This window comes from Myxine glutinosa, chromosome 1 (assembly GCF_964187855.1).
Source record: "Myxine glutinosa chromosome 1, kmMyxGlut1.1, whole genome shotgun sequence".
In the NCBI taxonomy this organism is placed as follows: Eukaryota; Metazoa; Chordata; class Myxini; order Myxiniformes; family Myxinidae; genus Myxine; species Myxine glutinosa.
Window position 1 is genome coordinate 217646277 of NC_136261.1, and position 27578 is coordinate 217673854.

General features: G+C 44.5%; 1 protein-coding gene across 4 annotated transcripts; it reads right to left on the bottom strand.

The window, feature by feature from the left end:
• Positions 1 to 1006: 1006 nt before the first annotated feature.
• LOC137434015 (uncharacterized) lies at positions 1007 to 27500 on the bottom strand. 4 transcript variants are annotated; one of them, XM_068126632.2, is made up of 8 exons: positions 27327 to 27495; positions 23415 to 23487; positions 21664 to 21729; positions 20483 to 20539; positions 20195 to 20329; positions 16273 to 17136; positions 2808 to 2834; positions 1815 to 2633 (listed from the first exon to the last, which is right to left on the bottom strand). In XM_068126632.2, exons 3-8 carry the CDS (start codon positions 21710 to 21712, stop codon positions 2620 to 2622), a joined length of 1146 nt encoding a protein of 381 aa, XP_067982733.1. In that variant the 5' UTR covers positions 21713 to 21729; positions 23415 to 23487; positions 27327 to 27495; the 3' UTR covers positions 1815 to 2619. The 4 variants fall into 4 exon arrangements, with proteins under 4 accessions (XP_067982726.1, XP_067982733.1, XP_067982741.1 ...); XM_068126625.2 differs by lacking the exon at positions 2808 to 2834 and having other exon boundaries at positions 1007 to 2718; XM_068126640.2 differs by lacking the exons at positions 1815 to 2633; positions 2808 to 2834 and having other exon boundaries at positions 13910 to 17136; positions 20434 to 20539; positions 27479 to 27500.
• Between the last annotated feature and the right edge of the window lie 78 nt (positions 27501 to 27578).

A 27578-nucleotide genomic window follows, 5' to 3' on the forward strand; every position in this document is an offset into this window, starting at 1 on the left:
TGTCGCACAGGAAGCGCCGTCCGGACGCTTTGTCCGTGATGAACAGTAAGTTGCCCGTGTGGCCGGCGCTCATGGCTGGTAATGAACGCCAGCCCGGCCGTTTATCCCGCGTTTCCCTCCCGATAAACGGAGCTGTGCTCCCACGTAATCGGAAGAATGGACGCGACAAAAAGCTGGAATTCGTCCGAGTTTCTTTATTGTCACCAAACAACTTGGGTACTCTCAAAAGCCCGTTTATCGGGCAGCAATATATATACACACATTATCCCGGAGCGTTTGCCCGGGAAAGGCGAGAGGGGGCGTGGCCTGGCGTCCTGGCCGCGGCCTGGCAAGTCGAGGGCGGGCATGCCCGGGCGTCCCGGACGCGGCCTGGCAAGTCGAGAGTGGGCGTGGCCGGGCGTGCCCGGGCATCCCGGCCGAGGCCTGGCAAGTTGAGCGCGGGCCTGCCCGGGCGTCCTGGACGAGCCCGGCATGGTGATCGCTCCGCGTCCTTGGTAGGTGCAAGGCGATTGTGTAAACCCAGCGGTAGCCGCTACAATATAAAATAATGAAGTTGGACTTAAATGTCGATGATAATGCTCCGTGGAAATGGTGTAAGAATGGCATGAATCCGAGTGCATGGGGTTAATGTAATTAGCATCCGATCAAAGCTCCCAGCTCATGGTGTTGTTGGATTCGCAGGTTCAAATCCCGTGTACTTTGTGGATTTGTGCCTTTTCTATACTTAAAGTCATGGTAAGTTGTACCTATAATATACTTATATCATTTTGAGAAGTAATTTGCTTGTTTGACTTCAATGCACAGCTGAACCGCTATACGAAATTAGTTAAAAACTGGTGGCTGTACTGGGAATGTGCCCAGGAAGCCATTCATCATAATCATCATCATCGTCATCATTAGCGTCATCATCATCATCGCCTTCATTATTATCATCGTCATCATTATCATCGTCATCAACATCGTCATCATTATCAGAGTCAGCATCATCATGATGATCATCACCGTCTTCATCATTATCATCGTCATCTTTATCAGTGTCAGCATCATCGTCGTAAGCATAATCATCATCATTATCAGCATCATCACTATCATCATCGGCATAATTATCATCGTCATCATCAGCATCGTAATCATCAACATCATCTTCATCATTATCATCGTCATCATCACCATCGTCTTCATTGTTATCATCATCGTCATCATTATTATCACCATCAGCAGCAGCAGCATCATCGTTATCATCATCGTATTCAGCACTATCATCATCATCATCATCAACGTCGTCGTCGTCGTCGTCATCATCATCATCATCATCATCCATGCCCTATGTAGAGCGTTGGTGCTGCTGAAGCAGTTACTCAGCTGCAATCCTGGTCCGGTCGCCACTCCATTTCAGGAGCTCAGGGCAGGAATTTGGAATTTGTTCAGAGTGCCGGCGATAGCTCGCCTACTCTTCGCGAAGGACACCGAGGGATCTTTAGCACCCACCAACTAACGTCAATAGTATGGGATGCCCAGTTCAATGTTCATCCAAGGGACGGCACATACTGATGAATGTTCGTGCTTGTGAAACACCGGGATGACATTTTATAGCTGGACGGGGCTGAGCACATAAACCTGTATATTGTATCTACCTTCAGTGGCGGAGGTAAAAATGGACCCTCACGTACACATATGAGATCATTTATTTTACATCGTATTCCATGGTGGTGGTTTCGAATGCAGGATGTGGCTGCTGGTTGCATCATTTCCTGGAGGCACGGCTGTGCTTCTGATGCAGTGCCCCCCCCGCCCCCCCCCCCCACCCCTGTTACCAGTAATTTGGTACTCAATTTGCAGACCTCGGAAGGATGATAAGCTGAGTCAACCCACGTGGTGTTAATTCAACAGCTGACAAGGGCTTGAACTCAGGACTTAAACAAGTTTGGCCTCAATGAGGGAGAGATCCAGCTGAATCGATTTAGGAACCACAGGGAGAGCAGAGGATGAAATCACCAGGACGTTGTTTTATGTTTGCCAATCAAACGTCATGGGAATTGTTTGGCTCCGACGAAGGGTTAACGTCCGAAACGTGAGCTTCTCTTGCTTCCCACAGTGGTTAGCAAACCTCAATGAACGTCTGTTGTGGGGCACATTGTCAGTCACCACGATTCCCTTCGCGTTCGAGAAAATGGTGTCCATGATATTGTGGGGGTACCGAAGTGCTTCTCATTGACTTCCTTGGCCCGGATGGAATTCCAAACGTTTGGCTAAAACAACTAGATGCTCTACGCAATCACTACGCTCAAGAATTCATCAAACTTATCCACGAGGAAAAGGTAATGGATGAGTGGCTCATATAAGGTAACACCTTCAACAAACACAACAACAAGCATTTTAAGGCCATTTTCCCTGCTAGAGCGGGGGTTAGCCTTGCGGTCCCCATGACAATCTTCTCCATTTTGCCCTATTTTCTGCATCTCCTCTTGTTAAACCCCTTGCCCGCAATTCTTCTTCCACCGTTCATTTCAAGGTAACACCTTCCTCATCCCAAAATCTGAAGAAACCCAACTGGTTTTAAGAAAATGGCAGGACTGAGTCAATTGGAGAGGTGTAGGTTCTGGTAGGTAGAAACAGAAATCACGAGCCACCTCCTATCAGGATGTAACAAAAATTCATGTCAGAACAGCTGTACACCCAAAGGCACAGCAAGGTATGTAGAGTAATCCACATGCACATCTGCAAAGAAATTTGATATGCCAGTTTAAGTAAACTTGTGGAAACATGAACCAAAAACAATAATTGAAAACGAAGGAAACCTCACGTACGACCTGATGATCCCATTGAGCATGAACCTAGAAAACAAAGCATTGCGATATAATACTGAGGTATAATACATAATAGATTATAATACATAATACATAATAGGTATAATACGATATAATACAAAATAGAAAAGACTACATTGCTCATTGAGATCAGTACCCAGCGATTTCATCCTAAACAACGCAGAACTCAAGAAAATGACCAACTACCAAGACCTTAAAAATGAAGTGAGAAGATCCTGGAAGATGAAGAACGCTGAAATTGTATCAGTGAAATTTGGAGCAATTGGAATGATAAAGAAGAATCTCACGGAGATCTCATAAACCATTCCTGGGAATGTTCCCACAAATTAACTGCAGTTGGAAGCTGTCCAGGGTTCGGTGACCATACTGAAAAGAGCCCTCGGAACAAAACTTAGAGAACAAAAAAAATTCACAGCTTGTTCCATAAATCATGATCAGTTACCAAAACAGAGGTGGATACTTCGAACCCTAGGAGGACTCCGTTCCATCTTCTGAAACATGAATATGGAGATAACAACCACCGACACACACACACACACACACACACACACACACACACAGCTGGGTCTCACACACACACACAGGGGTGGGTCACACACACATGGGGGGGGGAGGGGGAGTGTGTCACACACACACACACGGGGGGGGGGGGGAGTGAGTCACACACACACACACACACACACACACGGGAGAGTGGGTCACACACGGGTGAGTGGGTCACACACACATGGGGGAGTGGGTCACACACACATGGGTGAGTGGGTCACACACACATGGGTGAGTGGGTCACACACACACGGGGGAGTGGGTCACACACATGGGGGGAGTGGGTCACACACACACACAGGGGAGTGGGTCACAGACACAGATGGGGGAGTGGGTCACAGACACAGATGGGGGAGTGGGTCACAGACAAACTCGCTTAATTCTTGTCTGATCTTTAAAATTTTAACTTTCCGACAAGCTAGAAGTAATTCTCTTTCTAACAATATAAAGTTTTATGAAAAATAATACAAAATGTTTGAATAGCCGCCCGCAGAACTATGTAACTTCCGGTTAGTGCACCCTTCGCGACAACAGTCACGTGATTGGATACGTTGAAAACAAACCACAAAAGGGCACGTGTTACAGCTTACTTCCGGTAGTTTTGCCCTCACATATATCACGATTTGAAACACGATGGAATAATATTTACCGATATGAACATTGATGTGGTTTTTTAAAATTGAAATTCTAAAAATACTGTTTAGATTTTGATGATTTGCGTGTGATATTTAACAGATGTTTATATAAATCGCGCCTCCAAATTGAAGCCCCGCCCTTAGGGCGGGTACGGTACCGTTGCTCGTCATATATAATGGCGATACAACAATTTTTTACCGCTTTGCTTTGAAGAACGGGAATGAAGGGGGAGGAGTGTGTTAATATGTCTGGTTGAAGGCTTTGGGTGGTGAGGGGGCTTGAAGCCAGATTTTAATCTTACAGCCGCCATATTGGTGCTCGCCGTCACTGCGATGCGAAGCGAAAGATGCCTCAGAGCTGTCACATTCACAATCGCTATGTCGTATGTACTCCCGCTACGTGTTTCCTTCATAGTAAAAACTACCAAATCAACAGTTAAAAGGATTTTGAGCCGATAGGTGTTACGGCAAGCCGGCAAGATCGATGGAGACAGCGATCTGTTAGCGTATACACCGCCCAAATAGCTATATGGAATTCTCTCATGTAGAGATTAAACGTCGTTTGAACTTTGGCCAAGGTCATTATCTACTTTTAATGATGTTTATATACGAATGATGTTTAATGATGTTTATATTGGTTTTGGATCGTCCTTTCCGCATATCTCGTAGGATTGTGAGTTGGAGAGACGGCCGTGATGGCGGAGAGGGGGGTTGGAATTCTCTCAAGCAGGGAATCAACCCGTGTCCTTATAAAATGTCTTTGTCCGAGGTCACCGTGTCCGATCGGTGCAGCTGTGCAGCGACCGGTGCAGCCGTTTGTGCTGCACCCGGGGAAATAACATCGTCACAATGAAAACATCGTCACAATGAACACAGTTCGGTTATGTTCGGTTATGCGAACGCGAATGTTATGCGGGAGTCCAAACCTGATAGTAAGGGAAACATATGAAAATCTGTTAACTAAATTGTTACCAAAAAATTTCTTCACCAATATGTTTGTAAAGGTGTGTAATAACATGTGTTAAAATGTTGAAGGTCAACTCCCGTGGGAAACCCAGAAAAAAAGCTGTTGAATTCGGGTACCGAAAAATTATTTTCGAGAATTTTTATTTTTTTTAATCGGCCCTTAAGTAACTTATGAGGGGTCAAATAAGGGTTTTTCATGATTCTGAGTTGATTGTTAACATTTATATTTCACCACAGACACTCCTTTGTGGAAAAATAATTTCTAAATATATCTCATTTTCTACTTTGCAGGACATGGAGTCTAGCAATATGGATGAAGACGTTACTCCACCTGTGCTCAATTGCTTCATCTGTGCACGCTCGGATACACCAGCTGAAAGGCTCATACAGGCAACTCCAAAGGGATACTCAACTTTATTGAAACAAGCAGAAACTGTCGAAAATGTTACTGTTGTGGAACGTATGAAGGAGGCTCAAAAGGAAGGAAAACTGAGGTACCACCAGAAGTGTAAAAATGATCTGTACAACAACTTTGTTGCAACCACCAAGAAGTCAGCTCAAGCATCAAAGGCAGAGAAAGAGTCATCAAAGTTGAAGAGAAGACGCACTACTTGTGAGTTCAGTTCATCAACTGGCTGCAGTTCTAGAAGATCACAGTCAGTTGACCTCCTGTATAAGGATGTATGCATTCTTTGCAACCAACCAGCCCAGCTCTACAAAAATAATCCAGCACAAGCTAGAAAGAAATAGAGTGCCAGATAATTTGACTGCAGATACACTGAAGGCAAGCTTGCTGAAGACAGCACGGAGTCGCGGGGATGACTGGGGCACTGAAGTCACTGGACGCCTGGAAGGGATCAACGACTTGGTAGCAGAAGAAACACTGTACCATTTGCGATGCAAACTTATGTTTGCGAGAGGTGACAGTTTGTCCAAGACTGATGAGGAAGGAAAAAGGAAGAGAGGACAGAGGAGTATTGATGAGGAGCGAGAGGCTGTGTTTTATTGGCGCTGAGGAAGCGCCTCTAGCGATTGACTTCCAGCCAGTGTAACGCTAATTCCTGTCACAGGAATTCTGAGATCATATAAGTGGGCGTGGCAGTTCCTGATTGGTTCGTGTTGGGGAACGCCTTCTCGCTGCCGACGTGACGTAAATTCGCGCACGCGCACTGGTGATTGGCGCTGAGGAAGCGCCTCTAGCGAATGACTTCCAGCCAGTGTAACGCTAATTCCTGTCACAGGAATTCTGAGATCATATAAGTGGGCGTGGCAGTTCCTGATTGGTTCGTGTTGGGGAACGCCTTCTCGCTGCCGACGTGACGTAAATTCGCGCACGCGCACTGGTGAAGCTTACTCGATCTTACTCGATCCCATATTACATGTACTTTCATTGCATACAAATTATACTTCCTCCTAGAAATTCCATGCCCGAACCTCAGCGCAATCCAAGAGGATCCACTTGTTGAATTCTGCGAATGGTTAGACTCAGAATTAGAGCATGGGGTAATGAACATGGACCAAGTCCATGAAAAGCTGCAGGAGTTTGATCAGTCACCAGAGAAGAGCCTTTCTTATTCAAAGCATTGGCTAAAGATAAAACTTCTAGAGAAATACGAAGACACCTTGTATTTCACAACACAGGAAAGAAGGGCAGATGTACTCTGTCTCAAAGATGGCACCGACAATATTCTGTGAGCGCATCATGCTAATCTTGACCATGGAGATGAGAAGACTCAGATCATAAAGACGGCACTCAAGTTCATATCCAATGATATTGCCTTGATTGATTTAGGTCCAAAGTCATACCCCACCACACACAGTATGACTGACATCGATAGTCAGCTGACACTTGTTCCTGCAAGCCTTCAGATGTTCTTGAGACCGATTGTCAAGACAGACGAAAGAGTTGCCGTTTGGGGGCAGAATTTTATTAAGGCCTGTCGACCTCGGTCTGGAGTATTGCCACACCAAATGGGGCTTGCCATACAACTTGATCATAGATTTGGGTCAAAATGGATGCTCAACAAGTTCCACCGGCTGGGATACACTGAGTCTTACACGGAGACACAAAACTACAAATACTGCTTCCTTAATAGTAGGAGTGGAGATGATGTTCCAGATACTTCTGGCACTCTTGATACCATTGTGGAGGAAACCGATGAACAGATCAATGATGAGGTTGCGGTTGATGCTGCGCTTGAGGATCAATCAGTGATGACAGCCAAAATGCCAGCCAGTGAAAGTGAATTGTCAAGTAATGATCAGGTGGTCTTTATGGAGGTTGGGGAAACAAACAATGCAGTCACTCAGTTTGTTGGAGACAATATAGATTTAAACATTGTCTCTATTCACGGAAACACTCCCTTTCACTCAATGGGTTGGATCGAAGTCACCTCTCCGGCACCACCTTTGCCAGATCCACAGACAACAGCAGCTTTCCCCCGGGTGAAGTTGAAGGCACTCGACAAAGCTAAGATCCTGAGAGGAACTGAAGTAAAGATTATTCCATTTACGAACAGGAAACAGATAGGAACGAACGCGATCATGTTTCTCCCCCTCGCTGAGCTTTCCTCCTCCCTGGCTCATGATCAGCCACTCCTCACTCCAGGTGACACACTCTGGGCAGCGGGGTGGGTGATCAAAGCCAACGATCCTGAGTTCCCACACTCCAAATGGAATGGCTGGATGAAGAGAATCCATGCTAATGATGCAAAGCAGAGCACACAGATCGAGTTCCTCCCAGTTATTGAAGGAGACCCTAATGACCTCAACACCACCACTTCACCACTTCAACACTCTGAAATTCGGTACAACATGTTCTCAAGGAAGGCAGCGGCAGGAGTGATCAAACCAGAGACTCTACCTCCAACAAAGGGTGCAGCTGCACAACATTCACTCCGTGCCTACCTGCAGACCCGGGACTGGATCCTTCTACAGAGCATGTCTCTGAACCCCAGTGACTATGGATGGACAATAGGTGTGCATGGGTATGAGCTAGTTCCAACACTGGACCCCACGGCTCCTGAGGAGCTATTGCAGTTCACGAGCTGTAATTGTCATGGAGATTGCAGCAACCGGCGATGCTGCAAGAAGAATGGGGTCACGTGCATCTCGGCCTGTGGAGTCTGTAATGACATTACATGCAGAAACTGCAGTCATGATGTTGTTGAGTCTGAAGAAGACATAGACAATGACTGTTGAAACTTCTGACATTGTGAATGAGAAATAACTCTTGAGTATTATATATGTATGTGAAATAAAAGCTACTTTGTGTGTAAATGTAAAAGTGAAAATATAAATGTTAACAATCAACTCAGAATCATGAAAAACCCTTATTTGACCCCTCATAAGTTACTTAAGGGCCGATTAAAAAAAAAAAAATTCTCGAAAATAATTTTTCGGTACCCGAATTCAACAGCTTTTTTTCTGGGTTTCCCACGGGAGTTGAACTTCAACATTTTAACACATGTTATTACACACCTTTACAAACATATTGGTGAAGAAATTTTTTGGTAACAATTTAGTTCACAGATTTGTGAAATATCTCATAAAATGCCCTTACTATGAGAATGCTGGAGACCAAAGCTTAAATTGGAAAAACTAAATAGCCTATTTTACTCCTGGAGATCCCAGGATTACCCACCCAAAATATCGTTGCGATCGGTTCAGCAGTTTTTGTGGTACCTTCGAACGAACGGACAGACAGACAGATGGAGAGACAGACGGACGGACATTTGGTGAATTATAGTAAGATGCTTTATTGCATGTATGTATGCTTTGTTGCAGCCAAAAACCAAATATGGCATGTGTGCCGCAGGCCTGATTTTGGATCAGGCAAAACAAAATTCATGTTAATGCAATAAGACGCATCAGCAGAAATTTTGAAAACCTTTAAAAAAGTGAAAATAGATATTTTAATCTAGAAGTAACCATCTACATAAAATGTACACAGAATGCCAATACTTTGAACCCCTCAATAATCTCTGATGCTTATGTAATTTATAGATGGTTCATACTTACGTGTAAAGAACAGCCAAGACGATTACAAATACAACTAGATGTGCCACCTTATAACTGTGGGCAGTTATGACCAGGTCTCAAGCCACCTCGCTTTGATACAACCCCACTTTGATACAACCCCGCTTTGATAGAACCCTGCTTTGATCAGACACGTGACCCACAACATCTGCTTTATTAAACTGAATTCAGAAATGGATTTTAATTTTTTTTAAAAAATCCTGATTTAAAAAAAAAAGGCTGCCAGACCATGCGACCTATGACGTTTAAGTTATCAAACTAAATGCCAAAGACTCATTGATCACTTGTGTGAAGTTTCACATCGATCTGCTAAATCATTCTGGAGAAGATAAAATTGTAAGATTTGTTCTCTAAATAATTAAAAAATTATAGCTGGCAGACCATGCGACCGATCACATAGAAATTTTTAAGATATATTCCCCATTACTACCAGATCATAATTGTGAAGTTTCACATCAGTCGACAGCTGCTATTATGGTCCATACACCCGCATCATCCATGCACCCTATTATGTCATATAGTTTCTTAGCGTAGGTTATGAATGTCATAAATTTAAAGATATATAAAGATATTTAAAGATATAATTCAGATATATAAAGTTTCAGATTTTTTTGAATAAGAATTTAAATTTGACCAACTATGGCTTGAATACCACTTGACCGATGACATCATCGTTATCACTCTATATACCCCAATGGGGAGTTGGTGACATATGCCAAGTTTCAATTTTTTGTGTTTATCGGTTTCAGAGGAAATGGCCAAATGTTTTCTTAATCCAATATGGCTGCCAAACCATGTGACCTATGCTGACAGAGATAGCAATATAATATTCTCCATGGGGTGTCCCCCCTATGTTTCACATCGATCGAACAAGCTGTTACAGATTACAGGTTACTTTTCCTTCAAACAGGGTGGAAGCCACCCTTCCTGGAATAGAGCAATAATTGAAGTTGCTCTCGACCACAATTTATACCAGCAGATTGATAAACCCACTAGAGATGAAAGCATGCTTGATCTATGCTTCACAAATGACCCTTCAAAAGTAACTCACTTAGAAGTTTCCCTTGGCATCAGCGATCATATTGTGGTGATCATTAACATCAACTTTAAACCCAAAGTGAACCAACTTCCTAAACGCAAGATATTCCTATATCAGAAAGCAGACTTTGAAGGAATATCCAGGGACATTCATCAACTAAACAATAAATTAACAGATGAGTACCTGTCGTCACGCGGTACTGATGAAGTCTGGTCATTTTTTAGAGACGCTCTTCTACATAGCATTAATAAACACATTCTTTCCAAGATGAGCTCAATTAAGTTAAATCTTCCTTGGATTAGTAATACCATCCGTAGAGCAATCCGGAAGAAAATTCGTTACTATAAAAAAGCTACAAAACTAAATTCCACTGCTTCGTGCGTTGAATTTAAGAAACTGCATTGAGCTACTAATAGGATGATCGCTCTTCTTTCAGGGCCTACATCAGAACTATCATCGGTGGAAGTCTTTAAGAAAATAACACCAAACCCTTTTGGAACTACATGAAATTCCAGAAACGAGAGCTACTTGGTATGTCATCATTGAAATCTAAAGAAAGAGAAATTGTAACCAATTCAATGGACAGGACAAACTTTCTCAATGATCACTTCACCTCTATATTCACCATGGAGGATCTATCCAGCTGTTCTTCTTTCAGGAAACCCAGTATTCCAGATATACACACCATCGCAAAATCAGCCAGAGGAGTGGAGAAACTCCTACATGACCTGAAGCTAAACAAAGCTCCTGGTCCAGATAAAATCCCAACACAGGTTCTGAAAACTTGTGCAAAAAGTATTTCCAATGTTTTAGTGAAGATCTTTCAGAAGTCCCTATGTAAGACTTTTTGCTGACGATTGTGCTATATACAGATAAATTATGTCTCTTCTGGTGCTCTCCTCCTTCCGTCAGATTTTTAAACACCATATTTAAGTGGAGTAAGACTTGGCAAATGCGATTTAACGCATCAAAATGCTTTAAAATGTCTGTTACACATAAGAGAATCAAAGTAACCTCAACTTATAAACTTAATGATTCCCACCTTCAGGAAGTTGAACACTAACCTAATTTAGGATTAGTTATAAGCAAATATCTTAATTAGAATCACCACATTGCTTCAATTTGCAAGAAAGGAAACCACATGCTTGGCCTTGTCAGAAGAAACCTGAGTTATTGCACATCTGACGTGACGTCCACTGTGTACATGGCTCGAGTACGCCCTTGCATTGGGCATAGATGCATCAGTCAGGACTTTTATGCTAAAACCCAATCAGAATCTTTAGAAGGGATTCAACACAGAGCAGCCACTTAGTCTCTGGAAATTATAACTGGAATATAAAATTATCCTCCCCAGTCCATGACCTGGGCTGGGACATACTGAGTGAGAGGTGCACCCCGAGTCCACGATTTGGCCTGGGACACGCTGAGTGAGAGGTGCACTCTGAGTCTATGACCTGGACTGGAAAACACTTAGAGGGAGGGGCACTCCTAGTCCACGACCTGGGCTAGGACATGCTGAGAGAGACGTGCACCCAAAGTCCATGACCTGGGCAGGGACACGCTGAGAGAGAGGTGCACCCCAAGTCTACTAACTGGGCTGGGACACGCTGAGAGAGAGGGGCACCCCTAGTCCATGACCTGGGCTGGGACACACTGAGAGAGAGGCACACCCCGAGTCCATGACCTGGGTTGGGACACACTGAGAGAGAGGCACACCCCTAGTCCATGACCTGGGCTGGGACACGCTGAGAGAGGCGCACCCCTAGTCCACGACCTGGGCTGGGACACGCTGAGAGAGAGGCGCACCCCATGTCCATGAGTTGGGCTGGGACACGCTGAGAAAGAGGTGCACCCCTAGACCATGACCTGGGCTGGGACATGCTGAGAGAGAGGTACACCCATAGTCCAAGAACTGGGCTGGGACACGCTGAGAGGGAGGGGAACTCCTCGTCCACGATCTGGGCTAGTACATGCTGAGAGAGACGTGCACCCCAAGTCCATGAGCTGGGTAGGGACACGCTGAGAGAGAGGTGCACTCCAAGTTCACTAACTGGGCTGGGACACGCTGAGAGAGAGGCACACCCCTAGTCCATGACCTGGGCTGGGACACGCTGAGAGAGAGGTGCACCCCTAGTACACGACCTCGGCTGGGACATGCTGAGAAAGAGGCGCACCCCTAGTCCACGACCTGGGCTGGGACACGCTGAGAGAGAGGCGCACCCCGAGTCCATGAGCTGGGCTGGGACACGCTGAGAGAGAGGCGCACCCCTAGTCCATGACCTGGGCTGGGACACGCTGAGAGAGGCGCACCCCTAGTCCACGACCTGGGCTGGGACACGCTGAGAGAGAGGCGCACCCCATGTCCATGAGTTGGGCTGGGACACGCTGAGAAAGAGGTGCACCCCTAGACCATGACCTGGGCTGGGACATGCTGAGAGAGAGGTACACCCATAGTCCAAGAACTGGGCTGGGACACGCTGAGAGGGAGGGGAACTCCTCGTCCACGATCTGGGCTAGTACATGCTGAGAGAGACGTGCACCCCAAGTCCATGAGCTGGGTAGGGACACGCTGAGAGAGAGGTGCACTCCAAGTTCACTAACTGGGCTGGGACACGCTGAGAGAGAGGCACACCCCTAGTCCATGACCTGGGCTGGGACACGCTGAGAGAGAGGTGCACCCCTAGTACACGACCTCGGCTGGGACATGCTGAGAAAGAGGCGCACCCCTAGTCCACGACCTGGGCTGGGACACGCTGAGAGAGAGGCGCACCCCGAGTCCATGAGCTGGGCTGGGACACGCTGAGAAAGAGGTGCACCCGTAGACCATGACCTGGGCTGGGACATGCTGAGAGGGAGGTACACCCATAGTCCAAGACCTGGGCTGGGACACGCTGAGAGATAAGTACACCCCTCGTCCATGACCAGGGCTGGGACACACTGAGAGAGAGGTACACCCATATTCCAAGACCTGGGCTGGGACATGCTGAGAGAGAGGTACACCCCTAGTCCACGAACAGGGCTGGGACAGTGGGACACGCTGATAGAGAGGTGCACCCCTAGTCCACCAACTGGGCTGGGACAGCCTGAGAAGGAGGCACACCCCTAGTCCACGACCTGCACTGGGACACACTGAGAGGCGCACCCCTAGTCCACGAGCTGGGCTGGGACACGCTGAGAGAGAGGTGCACCCCTTAGTCCACAACCTGGGCTGGGACACACTGAGAGAGAGGCGCACCCCTAGTCCATGACCTCGGCTGGGACATGCTGAGAAAGAGGCGCACCCCTATTCCACGACCTGGGCTGGGACACGCTGAGAGAAAGGTGCACCACTAGTCCACACCCCAACCACTGTACATAAATAAATAGCCCCATCATTTGGGTATTTGTACAGTATAGATACAGAGAGACAAACACTCTAAACTACCCCAGCTCCTCCATGATTCACATATTCTTCCAATAACCCCCTCCTGGCTAATCTCACGAAATCTAGGCGTACTGCCCACCTTCACACTTTTGTCTTGTTGTGGAACCACATTCCAGCTGTTCAATTCCACTCTTCCCTCTAGCGCTTCACGTTAGCAGTACACCACCAATCCACCATCTCATGTCATCCTTCGTTCCTACATTCAATATTTTTCGACCTCCATTAACCCTTCCATCACCCAACATTCAACTCTCCTACTTGCAGGTTACTCCCCTTGTTCAATAATTAAATCCACGCTTCTTGTGTCCACCTGTTGCACCACTGCCACATTCAGTACATTGCCTTTTTGGTGTTTGTCACTTCACTCTTTACATGAGCCAAGATTTAGTGCAAGATTTTTTAATGCTAATCAACAGCAACACGAGAAACTCAGTAAAAGTGATTCAGTTTAATATTCACAAATTGGCAGTGGAAAGGAGGTAACATACGATATCACTTAAAACCACAGACCTGCACTATACCTCCAGATATCAATCCGCCTGGGCTAGCGCATTAGCTCGCTGTCACCAGCATGGGTGGTTAGGCGGCGGCCATGTTTAGTCAATCGAATCAGGAAGTAACAATATAAATCAGCACAAAACGATGATCTAATGGCTATTTCCGTCAAATTTCTCGCATTTCAATGGAGTTTTAGAGTCGAATCAGCCTTTGTACGAGGTACAGAAGTATTCGCCGTTTAATTTCAGCTTTCAGCAGTCGTCTGACGACGAACGCTCGACCTACATGTGGTCCAACAAATTCGGTGAAAATCACTCAGAGAACATGGAGAACACAAAACATCGATTTGTACTACATCCACAGGCCGGCCGACAAAACTGAAACAAAATGACGAATAGAAAAACCACAATCAATCACTGATTATGGAAATGTAATAGCTTGTTCAACTTGTTTCCCGGGTCGGTGCAAGGTGCCCTAGGAAAGCCTTGAGCTTTGCGCCTTTTTAAGCCCTCCCTACCCCCAAACCCACAATTAACTTTCAAAAATGCATGTTACGCATTATTATGAATAAATCTTCTGAATTTATAATTACAGATTTATTTAACATAAAAAATGGAACTCTGATGCTGATTGCATATTCTCCTTGTTGTACACTTTTAATAATAAATGTACTCATTTAAATTCACGTTATAATGTGTAATATGGATCATGTGACGTCATACTATGATCACCTGGCGTTGGGAGCTCGCCATTAACAATGACATATTAAAGGAAAAAAACAAACATGTAAACTGCTGCTTGATACCCTCGCCTGAGGAGAGGGTATTGCATTTGGGTCCGTTTGTTTGTTTGTCCGCACAGAATAAATATGATTTTCTCTGCAACCATTGGTCCGATTGACAGGAAATTTTCACCATAGGTGCAACTCGACCTGTAGAATTTTAAAATAATAATTAGGACGTCATAGGTCACGTGATTCGGCCGCCATTTTTGAAAAACTGAGAAAATTTGCACCTTTATATCTCCGAAAGCGCTGAATCGAAAAAATTGAGGCATGGCTCATTGTAAAGAACTCTTCATGGGGAATGAAATATGTTAATGATGATGTCATAGGTGCCTCCATTATGACGTCATAATTCGACAAGTACAAAACTTCATCCTATCAAGATGAAATTTATTGAGCGTCATGTAGGTATAAATTGGCACGGGAAAAAATAATGACGTCATAGGTCACGTGGTTCGGCCGCCATCTTGGAAAATCCGAAAAACGTTGCACCTCTATATCTCCGAAAGCACTGCATAGAAAAAATTGTGACATGGCTCATTGTAAAGAACTCTCCATGTGGAATAACCTCTGTTAATGATGATGTCATAGGTGCCTCCATTATGATGTCATAATATTCCAAGTACAAAACTTCATCCGATCAAGATGAAATTTCTTGAGCATAATCTAGGGATAAATTGGTGGAGAAAAAAATATAATGATGACGTCATCGGTCACGTGGTTCGGCCGCCATATTTGTTTTAACACAAAAGCCTTAAAAACACTGAAAACACATCCTGGCGAGGGTCTGCAATCTCTGATTGCTCTTTCTTGTTTACTTATGTAATCTCATGAAATCAAATATTGGAGAGTGGTTAAAATCACTTCCAGGTTGCAGAAACCACCCCCAAACAGATCTTTTCCATGCCATTTCTAGTAAGTGAAGTCGATTCGTAGAATAAATATCTGCGAAAACGAATCCCTCAACCTTTTTCAGCTTGTTACTAGTTAGGTGTGGATCAGTAAACCATTCTGTGGCATAATTGGGTGAAATCGGCTAAAAAAAAATCATCGTGCAGTTATTTATCCATGCCAGTGATTGACTAAACAAGGCCACCGGACTTGCTCAAAGCTGGCATCAGTCTCGCGTGAACATCCGCCATCAAGTGGTATCGTAGAAATCGATGCTTAATACTGACCAACTCAAGGCAAGGATATGAGAAAAATGGATCAGGGAGGGGTGTGGGGCAAAGATATGAACAATGATGAGCATATGTAACTGGTCTCATTTGAAGTTGTTAGAAATATTACTCACTACTTTAGGGCAAAAAAAAGTTTCTGTTGCACCTGATTCATATCACCAAAACAGTAAAATATACGATTCGTTAATTGGCTTGCCAGGCAAACAAGATTATTTTACTCAATTTCATCTTGTTCTTCCACCTGGCAGATGTCATGCACCCTCATGTGTTTCTGACATTCATTTGAACGCACAAATGTTTTTTCACATATTGGACACTTGAAGGGCCGCTCACCTGTGTGGAGCCGCATGTGTGTTTGGAGGGAACCGGACTGTGTAAACGCTTTTCCACAGAAAGAACACTTGTATGGACATTCTCCTGTGTGACTCCTTTTGTGGATCTCCATATTGCCTGACTGCGCAAACTCTTTTCCACAAAAAGGGCATTTGTATGGGCGGCTACCTGTATGGATCCTCATGTGAACCCGGAGGTCATTTGATCTTGCAAACATTTTCTCACATTGCAGGCATTGGAATGGGCGCTCTCCTGTGTGAATTCTCATGTGAACCTCCACATTACCAGATTGAGCAAAACCCTTACCACAAACAGAGCATTTATATGGGAGTTCACCAGTATGGATCCTCATGTGAGCCTCCAGGTTACGCGACTGTCCAAAGGCCTTCTCACACATAGAACATTTATAAGAGAGCTTTCCAGTATGGACCCTCATATGGACTTCCAAATTACTCGACTGACTGAAAGCCTTGTCACAATAGGAACATTTGTACGGATGCTTCCCAGTGTGAATCCTCAAGTGGGCTTCCATGTTACCCGACTGTGCAAAACGTTTGTCACAAAAGGAGCACTTGTATGGACGTTCCCCCGTGTGGATCCTCATATGAACCTCTAGGTCACCAGACCGTGCAAATGCCTTGTTGCACACAGAGCATTTGAATGGCTTCTCCCCTGTGTGAACCCTTATGTGTTGGTGTAGTGATCTTTTATGCTTGGTGCTGTAAGGACATTGGCTACATCTGTACTTCATCGGAGAAGACTCCTTGGGGTGCCTCTCCATGTGGAGTTTCAAGGTAACCTCGTTGTTGAAGGACTGAGAGCATCTGGTGCAGGAGAACTGCTTCACGATCTTCATTTGTCTTTCTGTGGAAATAAAGTGAAAAACTGTGTTGTAACAATGACCAACACTTAGTTTTAAACAAGGTCTACACACAGAAGTTTTTTTTTTGTTTTTTTAAAGAAAAAAACAACTTAGTGGGGCAACTTAGCATAACAATTGTGCATTTTGTGAGGAAAGCACCAAATTTTGCACAATAGTAGACTATCCTATTATGAACAGATTTGGATATTGGGCCATCTCAAATTCAGCCCCTGATGGCTGTGGCAGCCATTTTCCAAAATGACACCTTCAGCTTGTTCCAACGAATTGCATCATCAATTGGCTTGGTCCTTTCCACCAGGCATTCTCTGGTGAAAGCCTGGAACTGCTCTTGGCCAATCTTCTTCACATTCCTGACAGTCTCAACTGCAGCAGGACCTGCAATTTCCTTTGTGTCAGGACAACCAGATCCATGCTCTCTTCCTCAAAGGGGTTGCCAATCTCTTCTATGATGCTGACAAGGGCACAGACATCCTTTGCGAAAGAGGTCTGCACACTTGGTGTCTGGTCGTGATGACGTGTGTCCTCTCGCCTCCCCCAGTGTTGATGACCATCTTGGAACTCTTCTATGGCCCTGGCAACTTCTGGCCCGGCAATCATCCAACGCCGCAGGGTACTTGGGTTGTCAGTGAGGCCGACTGCTCCACCATCTCCTTTGATGCAGGCGTTATTCTGTTCATGCGCCTGGTCGATTGGGATCGAAGAGAACACCTTCTTCGTCTTCTGTACAGTGAAGTTGCCAGCCCTGAATTCTCTAGCTATATCTGGGTGCTTCATTGGGAGTGCAACCATGTCCCTCAGGTGAACAGGGACCCACCTGGCATAGTGTGTGTGGTCTAAGGCATGGAACCATGGGACCAGTTCCGTCAGGGCATCAAGGTACGTCGTGAATGAAGCCTGCCGCAGAGAACGCACGTAGACCAGTAGCAACATCTCTAGTTCCAGCACAGTTGCCCAGTACTGAAAGTTGGGAATGTCTTCTCCTCTCTGGTGATACCAGTCTTCGAACTCAGGCAGGTCTTCTGCAACATCAGCATATGTCATACAGTGGCGTTCATACGCATGGTGTTGCAGGATGTGCAGTGCCGCTGCAGTGATTTGATGAGCTCTTCTTGTGCGGGTGACGTGGGCAGCTCGCAGGAAGGAGTCGGCCGTCCCTGGCGTTGCAATCTCAGCTTGCAAATCTGCAAAATCTGCAAATCTTGCAAAAATCAAATCTCTGAATCTGAGATGGCCCAATATCCAGATCTTTTCATAATATGATAGTCTACTAGTGTGCCAAATTTGGTGCTTTCCTCACAAAATGCACAATTGTTATGCTATATTTAGCTTAGCTGCCGGACTAACTGCTAATTGATGAAGTTGTGCAAGATTCAATGAAAATCAACTTTTGTCATTCAAAACTATTTTTCACAAGCATTAGTTCAAGAAAATTATTTCTTAAAAGGCTGCACCTATAGTACAGGCATTATGTACATGACCTCCAACAAATTACAACAAAAGCTCTCTGACTTGCATCATATCATACCTAGGAAGGTGTCCTCTATTAAAAAAAACTAAAAAAAACCACCTTTAGAGGCCATTTTTCCCCGCAAAGCGGGGGTTGGCCTTTTTCGGGAACCGTGGTTGTTGTTGTTTTTCGGTCCCCTTTTTGAAGCAATGTTTTACGGCCGGATGCCCTTCCTGACGCCAACCCTTTTTGCCGCCTTTAACGACAAACAGGGAATTACCAGTGAACTGGTACTCAATTAGCCGACCTCGGAAGGATATGACAGGCTGAGTCAACCCCCTGGCGTTAATTCAGCAATCGACCGGGATTCGAACCCAGGATCCATTGGATCCTAAGCCGGCACCCTAGCCGCTAGCCCAACACCAACACCAGGTCCTCTATGAAATATAATAATAGAACACCTCCCCTTCCCGGGACCTCCCTGATCCAAAATCTAAAAATCTAAGACTGAGTCAATCCAGTGGACCATCAAATAGAAAGGCTGTGTCAGGTTTCAGAGAAAACAGTTTTTCAGCATAATCCAAAGTTTGAGGGTTAAACCCACCGCCACACCCCCCTCCCCCGCCCCCCCCCCCCCCCGAAAGCCCACGAGCTATTGGGTGGACTACTGTCTTTATTGATGCATCAAGTTTCAGAAGAATCAGCCGGGTGATAACGGAGGAGTGGCAAAAATAGCAAAGCGTTAACAGACGGACGGACATCTGGACATCACAACCCATTTTATAAGTTTATCTCTGAGAATCAAGATGAGATGACCTAAAAAGTGTTAAGAAATCCTGCGAGGGGAAAGTCCTGAAATCAGTATTTTTTATTTTTTGGATTGTGGGAACGCATATGAAGGAAGTCAGACACACCATGCTTCAAGAGATGCCATCACCTCGTTGTGCAGAAGGATGTGAAGTCTGCTACGGTCACCAACAGTATTGGCTAGTATCCATTGGCTAGGAAGCCAGAAAAATTCCACACCATGGACAGATGGTGAATTATAGTGTTCCTTACCAGCCCTTTTGATGGCCTTGAGCCCAACGGATGCCCATATATGAGAATATTTTCGAAAATCCTGTGTTCTGCGCTGACCCAATGATTGCACTTGTGGACCGAGGCAATTGTCTGTTAACTAATAGAAGAAACTCCATAAAGAACAGATAATGATGGGAAAGGCTCAATAATGTCAGTACGCGGGAAAGGAAGTGCAAAGATATAGATACTGGAGTGGTGGAGACGAGATCTGTCTAAACATGTGCTCGACAAGCTTCATCATACACAACAATTACACCACACTTGCAGGAATATTTATTATGAAATAACTATTCTAGTCTATCCCCCATTTTACCTCTAAACCAGATCCATCATGATGTTTCTTTTGCGATTTGTAAAGGCGGAATTAAAGCAACCAAAATTTTGTGAAATAACATACTTGAGAAAATGGGAATTGTAACAATACATACCCCGTAAACCAATATTTGAAATAACAATAAACCAATATTTGAAAGCGTCTCATAAAAAAACATGCCCATAGGAGCCATGATTACCAGTGACAGCATGAATATCCTCAGCCTCTGCATTAACGCCTTCTTCTTCATCTTCATCACCAGCATTTCTTGAGTAATGTTGAGATGTTGAAGAAATATAACTTAGGAAAGCTTTTTCCACTGAATTCGTTTCACCTGCACACAAACACATGTACAACACCTTACAACAAAATATAACCAAAACAAATAGCAAACCACATTGGCCAAGCAATAAAATCACAAAAAGAAAATTAAAAAACCTGCTTATGTCACCACGACAACAAAGTTGGCGTTGGCCGAGCTCCTTGCCTTGCACGAAGGAATCGGAAACAGCTTCGGGCTCCCTTTTCATCTGTGCATTCAAATCTGAAATAATAAGAGGGGCTTTTAAGAAAGCAATCTTGTTCAAAAAACCTGTTTGCAAATCGTTAGAGTAGAAGCATCATATTTTCCACCGATCAGGCTAACTTGAAACAAGAGTGAGCCATTGGTGAAGAGCAGGCTTCCTTTCCTGTACTCTACTTTGAAATTAACCAATCACCGCTTTGATATCTGGAGCCACACCCACTGGAGAAAGGGTGCCGAAGCCGTGTGCAACGCTCTTTGTAGAGTGCATGTCACAGAACCAATGCATATGACAAATTATTAGTGTAATAAATAGGCAATAAAATTTTACTCAGTGCATGCGAAGAGAAAAGTGGGGTTAAGCAATTGGTTCATGTCTGTCCGTCTGTCTGTCTGTGTCTGTCCGTCCGTCCGTCCGTCCGTCCGTGTAAAAGCAGAAAGCAAGTTTGTCCGTCTGTCTACAAATGTCAGTTCATGAATGAGGAACAATTTATTTGAAGTGAATGTTATATTTTGAACACGAACAGGAAAACAAACCTGCCATTTAGCAGTAATTTGGCTCTGAATTTGTCCTGATCACACATGCACAGAGAGGAGTGAGTTTTTTTCTTCTTTCTTTTAGTCTGTGTCTGCCTGGCAGTCCAACAAAATTGAAAATCATTCCAAACGAGAAACTTACTGTTTTTAAAGACATTATAAAGGACACAAACAACAGGCATGAAGAACTAATGTAACATGTGAGATAGGGTGGTGTAATAATCCCCTCTAACGATAGGGTGGTGTAATAGGCACTGCGTCAACGGTAGCAAAATGGCGGTAAACTTATGGAATCAATTTATTTATACGACCATTACAATCTTTATTATATTTAAATTGAATTATATACTTGAACACTGCAGAACACAGATCACCTTCTTTGAACTTTCAAAACCCCTCCTTTTAGCAGTCCTTGGACATGTTAAATAAGGTGGGTGTTTAAGGGTGGTGTATAAGACTGCTTCAATAGCGCTAAACTTCCAGAATTTAAAAAAAAGATGTTTTAAACCATTATTTTATTTGAATTTAAGTATACCGTATATCAGAACACTGTGCAGGGTAACGTGTTCTAAGATCTCTCTCGTTAATATTGGTGTTAAGTTCCTCACCTCTTTCAATGGTCCCATAAATCACTTTAGACTCCTCTTTCATCTCCATAGCCAAAAATGTGCAATCTGAACAAAAGCATGACAGAGTTTCTCAGAAAATAAAATGTTTTTTTTACATCTTACAACTGCATTTAGCAATATTAGTTATGAAAGACACGTTTCACCATTATTCACTTCAACATTATTACATTTTGATACACGAGATTTTTAAAAAGCTTCGTTGAACAAACACGAACAGCTTTTAAGGCAACATAATGTTTAAGGTAAGAAACAAATCACTTGCACAAAAAAAAAAAAAAAAAATACAGAGTACAATTTCCAATTACGCTAATTAAATTGATATATGTGGGAAGATTACATGCCCAGACCGGGAATCGAACCCCTCCTCTGGAAAACCGTACCAGTGCACTGCCATCTGAGCTATAACTAGGCAATAAAATAATCTGAGGTATTTGGGCGACCCTGACTGAGCATGCAATTTTCCCACATATGGTTGCCACTCTCTTTCTGTCAATGCTTCCAAGGAGCACTAACGGCCTGAACACGAGAGGGTCTTCCTCCAATGGGGGGAACGGAGGAGAGACGGACAAATCCATGCCCTCGATTATAAACACCACTGGGGGCGTAATGAAGCAATTAATGGTCTGGGCACGCAGTGAAACAAAATCCCCTCACTGGTTCACAAGTTAGAGCAATAACAGAATTTTTTTTTTTACCTCATGTGACCTCTGACCTCTTGACCCCATAACCTAATTAGTTCATCTTTGCATCATTATACATACTTGTACCAAGTTTGACTTGGTTCCCTTTAGCCGTTCTTAAGTTATCGTGGCAACAAAAACCGATTACAGACTCTGACCTTTGGCCTCTTGACTCCAAAAACAAATGAGTTCATCATTGCATCTGCATCATAATACATACTTCTACCAAGTTTGGTCAATATCTCATCACTGGTTCACAAGTTATCACGATAACAGGATTTTTACCTAACATTACCTGTGACCTTTGACCTCATGACCCCAAAATCTAATCAGTTAATCTTTGCATCATTCTACATTATTGTACCAAGTTTGACTTGCATCCCTTCGGCCGTTCTCAAGTTATCACGGCATCTGCATCCTGTGACCTGTGACCCTTTTAACATGTAACATGACCTGTGACCTTTGACATCATGACCCCAAAATCGAATCAGTCAATCTTTGCATCATTCTACTTTCTTGTACCAAGTTTGACTTGCATCCCTTCAGCCGTTCTCAAGTTATCACGGCATCTGCATCCTGTGACCTGTGACCTTTTAAACATGTAACATGACCTGTGACCTTTGACCTCATGACCCCAAAATCTAATCAGTCAATCTTTGTATCATTCTACATTCTTCTACCAAGTTTGACTTGCATCCCTTTGGCCGTTCTCAAGTTATCACGGCATCTGCATCCTGTGACCTGTGACCTTTTAAACATGTAACATGACCTGTGACCTTTGACCTCATGACCCCAAAATCGAATCAGTCAATCTCTGCATCATTCTACATTATTTTCCCAAGTTTGACTTGCATCCCTTCAGCCGTTCTCAAGTTATCACGGTAACAAAAACCTATCATGAACACACGTTGAAACGAAGGGACAGACAACCTGAAAACATAAGGCCTCCAATGACTGTCAGCGGGGGCATAAAAAATTGTCAAATGAATCCACCTATTTCCATGGTCACCCACTGGAAGTGGTTCAGTCACTCAAAATTCTTAGCCTCACCATCAGCCTCTTGGATTTTGCTCCTCTCGTGTTCTGTTCTGGTGAATCTGGGTCCTCGCCATGCCTCTGTTCCCTGATAAAAAATATATATATTGAAAATTAATCATGCCTAAAACTGAGGTCAGGTCAAAAGTCAACCCTCAGAGTATGTTATCCCAAAGTTCTACAAAGATAGTTATGATTTGTATGAAGGTACAGCTTATTCACTTTTAGAAAGCAACTCGTTGAGCTTTTTAGCTCAAACATGCCAAATTTTGACAATTTGAAGGTAGAAGAGTGGAGGGTCACATTCGACCAATGATAGTGATCACATTTGGCAGAGAAGTGTTGTTATGTGTAGGTGAAGGGGGGAGGGTCCATAATGGAAATGTGATATGAATGGTATGGACAGTGTGCATCACGTCGACTAGATTTGCACGTGTAGTAGAGACGTCTCATAGGAAAGTTGGATGTGATAATTGCACTGATGAGGCAGTGAGTGTAATGATAGACTAGTTAGGCTAAGGACATGTGTGAAACCTGTCCCCAGGCGATGCCAGGCTTTCGGCCAACCTCCTGGCCCTGGGTGAGGCCAAGATTTGGACCAACCTCCTGTTCCTCGGTGAGGTCAGGTTTTGGACCAACCTCCTGTCCCCAGGCGATGCCAGGCTTTGGACCAACCTCCTGTCCCCAGGCGATGCCAGGCTTTGGACCAACCTCCTGTCCCCAGGCGAAGCCAGGCTTTGGACCAACCTCCTGTCAACAGGCGAGGTCAGGCATTCAGTGACCCAATGTGCTAATTTCTTAAATTTTAGGTCAATTGGATGAACTAGCGTGACTCGGCGTGCTGCGCGTGCCTCACCACACGTCGTTTCAGAGGAATAGGCATCTTTGACCATTTCGGTGTCTTTTGGGTCTTCAGGGTCTTTGTGGTGATTTGGATCTTCAAGGCCATTTGGGTCTTCAGGGTCTTTTGAATCCTCTGGGCCTTTAAGGGTATTTTGGGTCTTTGAGGTGTTTTGGGTCTTCCGGGTCTTTGAGGTCTTCAGGGGCTATTGGGTCTTAAGGGTCTTTTGGGTCCTCTGGGTCTTCAAGGGTCTTTTGGTTATTCTGGGTATTTAAGGGTCTTTTGGGTCTTCAGGGTCTTCAGGGTGTTTTGGGTCTTCGGGGTGTTTTGGGTCTTTGGGGGTGTTTTGGGTCTTTAGGGTATTTTGGGTCTTCAGGGTCTTTTGGTTGTTTTGGGTCTTCGGGGTGTTTTCGGTCTTCGTGGTGTTTTGGGTCTTCTGGGTCTCCGGGGCATTTGGATCTTCAGGGTCTTTTGGATCCTCTGGGCCTTTAAGGGTATTTTGGGTCTTTGGGGTGTTTTGGGTCTTTGGGGTGTTTTGGGTCTTCGGGGTCTTTGGGTCTTTGCAGTTTTGGTGGGTGCCCATAATTGCACCGATCGACAAGTGTTTGGGATGCGGCCTGACGACCTAGCCTTGCGGCTTGCTGGGTTTTGCCGACTCTATCCCATCAGGAAAGGATGAGACCAAGATGGATGAGATCGGGAGGGAAGAGACAGAGACTGGCTTACCCCTGGATGCCACTTCGGGGATGGAGGGAGATATGGAGCACGGATTAGGAGATGGCTGGTCCATGAGTCGCAGTTCCTTGCTGTTGGGTGAAGATGGATTCTTCAGGAATATGGATTTATTTAGGTCTTCTTTTTTTTGTCTCGCTTCCATAACTCATCTGTGTTGGATCGGGTGATTATAGTCCCGTCCCTCTTGAGACCTAAGCCTTGTGTTGACTTAACAGTTAAGGTGGCTGTCTTGATATCTCAGAGTCCTGAGTTCAAGCCCCTGTCATGCCGTTCGTTGAATTAACACCAGAATGGTGACATACAGACTCACACTTATATTGAGACATGGGAGGGCTCCGTTCTATCTTCTAAAATCCGCACATGGAGATAACAACCAACGAAACAGACAGAAGTGATTGAACAACCCCGTCTCCCACTGCGCAAGGTCTGGTCCAACAATAGCAGTGCCATTCATCAACAGTGCCAATAACAGTGCAATTTAGCACCTGCCAAGCCAGCCGTTCCTTATCAACCGTTGGGAATGGAATGTTTAAGCCACTTGATGAGCGCTCCACAAGATACTGTACTTGGTAACCGAACACACACACACACACACACACACACACACACACACACACACACACACACACACACACACACACACACACAGAACTCGATGGTGTTCATTGAATACTTACCCTGCACAGTCAACTTATTGTGAGCCAACTCTTCTGTTTTTTAGCATTTTTTTTCTTTGATCCAATATGGCTGCCAGACCACGTGAGTGATGACATCATAAATTTATATTCTCTATTGTTGCATAGATCACGCCCAATACATTTCAAACTGATCAGACTAAGCGTTGTCCCTGTCGAATTATGACGTCATCGTTAACAACACCTATTCCCCATATGGAGTTCTTTACAATGAGCCACGTTTAATTTTTTTCCATGCAGCAGTTTTGGAGAACTAGAGGTGCAACATTTTTCGGTTTTTCCAACATGGCGCCTGTACCACATGACCTATGACGTCATGATTATCATTAAAATATTCTACATGCGAAGGCACTCCTGTGGTGGAAATGTCGTGCCCATCAGACCAACAGTTGCTGAGAAAAAAAATTCACAATGCTTGGATACGTGTTGTACTTGTCGAATTATGACGTCATAACAAATGCACCTATGACATCATCATTAACATATCTTATTCCCCAAGGGGAGTACTTGACAATGAGCCATGTTTCAATTTTTTCCATGTAGCAGTTTCAGAGATATAGAGGTGCAACTTTTTTAGATTTTTTTTCAAAGATGGCGTCTGTACCACGTGACCTATGACGTTATAATTATCATTTAAAAAATTCTACAAGAGGAGCTGCACATATTCTGAAAATTTCGTGTCTATCGGTCCAACAGTTGCAGAGGAATTTTGGTTTTATTCATACTGATCAGATCAAGCGTTGTACTTGTCGAATTATGACATCACCATCAACATATCTTATTCCCTATGATGAGTACTTGACAATGAGTCATGTTTCAATTTTTTCCATTGAGTGATTTGGGAGATATAGAGGTGTAACGTTTTTCCAAGATGGCGTCCGTACCACGTGACCTATGACGTCATAATTATGAATAAAAAAATTTATACAGGCGGAGGCGCTTCTATGGTAAAATTTAGTCTCAATCGGACCAACTGTTGCCGAGAAAATGCATTTTTTAATTGCAGACACGTACGCACCTGAATGCTTAACCCTGCTTTTCGTTTCAGAAGCACAGGGTAAATAGAAAACACATATATATACACACACACACACACGCACACACACACACACACACACACACACACACACACACACACACACACACACACACACACACACACACACACACACACACACACACACCCCACACACACACACACCCCACACACACACACACACCCCACACACCCCCACACCCCCCCCCCTCCCCCCACACCCCCCCCTTCCCCCACACCCCCCTCCCCACACACACACAAACACACCCCCACCCCCCACACACCCCACACACCCCCACCCCCCCCCCCACACACACACACACACACACAAACACACCCCCACACACCCCACACACCCCCACCACACACACCCCACACACCCCCACCCCCCCCCCCCCCCACACACACCCCACACACCCCCACCCCCCCCCCCCACACACACACACACACACACACACACACACACACACACACACACACACACACACACACACACACACACACACACACACACACACACACCACAATCCCCAGCTCGAGATGAAACACGCACATGTGATATAAACCAGCTTAACTCAACGTAAAACGCTCTTAAAATATAAGAATACGCAAATACCCACCCATATGAAATGCTGCTGTTTGCTCGACCGAATATAACACGTAAAAAAAATAAGCCAATGGACGAAAAAAAAAATATATATATTACGTAAACGACAAATAAAATAAATACATTTAAAGGTAAAAAATCAGAAAACCCCGATTGGTCCAATACCGTTCAGGCCCCAAACAGAGCCAATAAGCTCCGCCCAATATTTAAATAATTTGAATCACAGACATTTGTCTGTCTTGGTGTTGTCAGATTGACGGATATA

Bases quoted from the DNA above. Each gene is read 5' to 3' on its own strand.
- LOC137434015 (XM_068126608.2), bottom strand. From the start codon at position 21,712: ATGGAGATGAAAGAGGAGTCTAAAGTGATTTATGGGACCATTGAAAGA. The intron at 20,540-21,663 runs GTGAGGAACTTA...TTATTATTTCAG, and splicing joins TTATGGGACCATTGAAAGAG to ATTTGAATGCACAGATGAAA. The intron at 20,330-20,482 runs GCAAGGAGCTCG...GTTTGTGTGCAG, and splicing joins TTCCGATTCCTTCGTGCAAG to GTGAAACGAATTCAGTGGAA.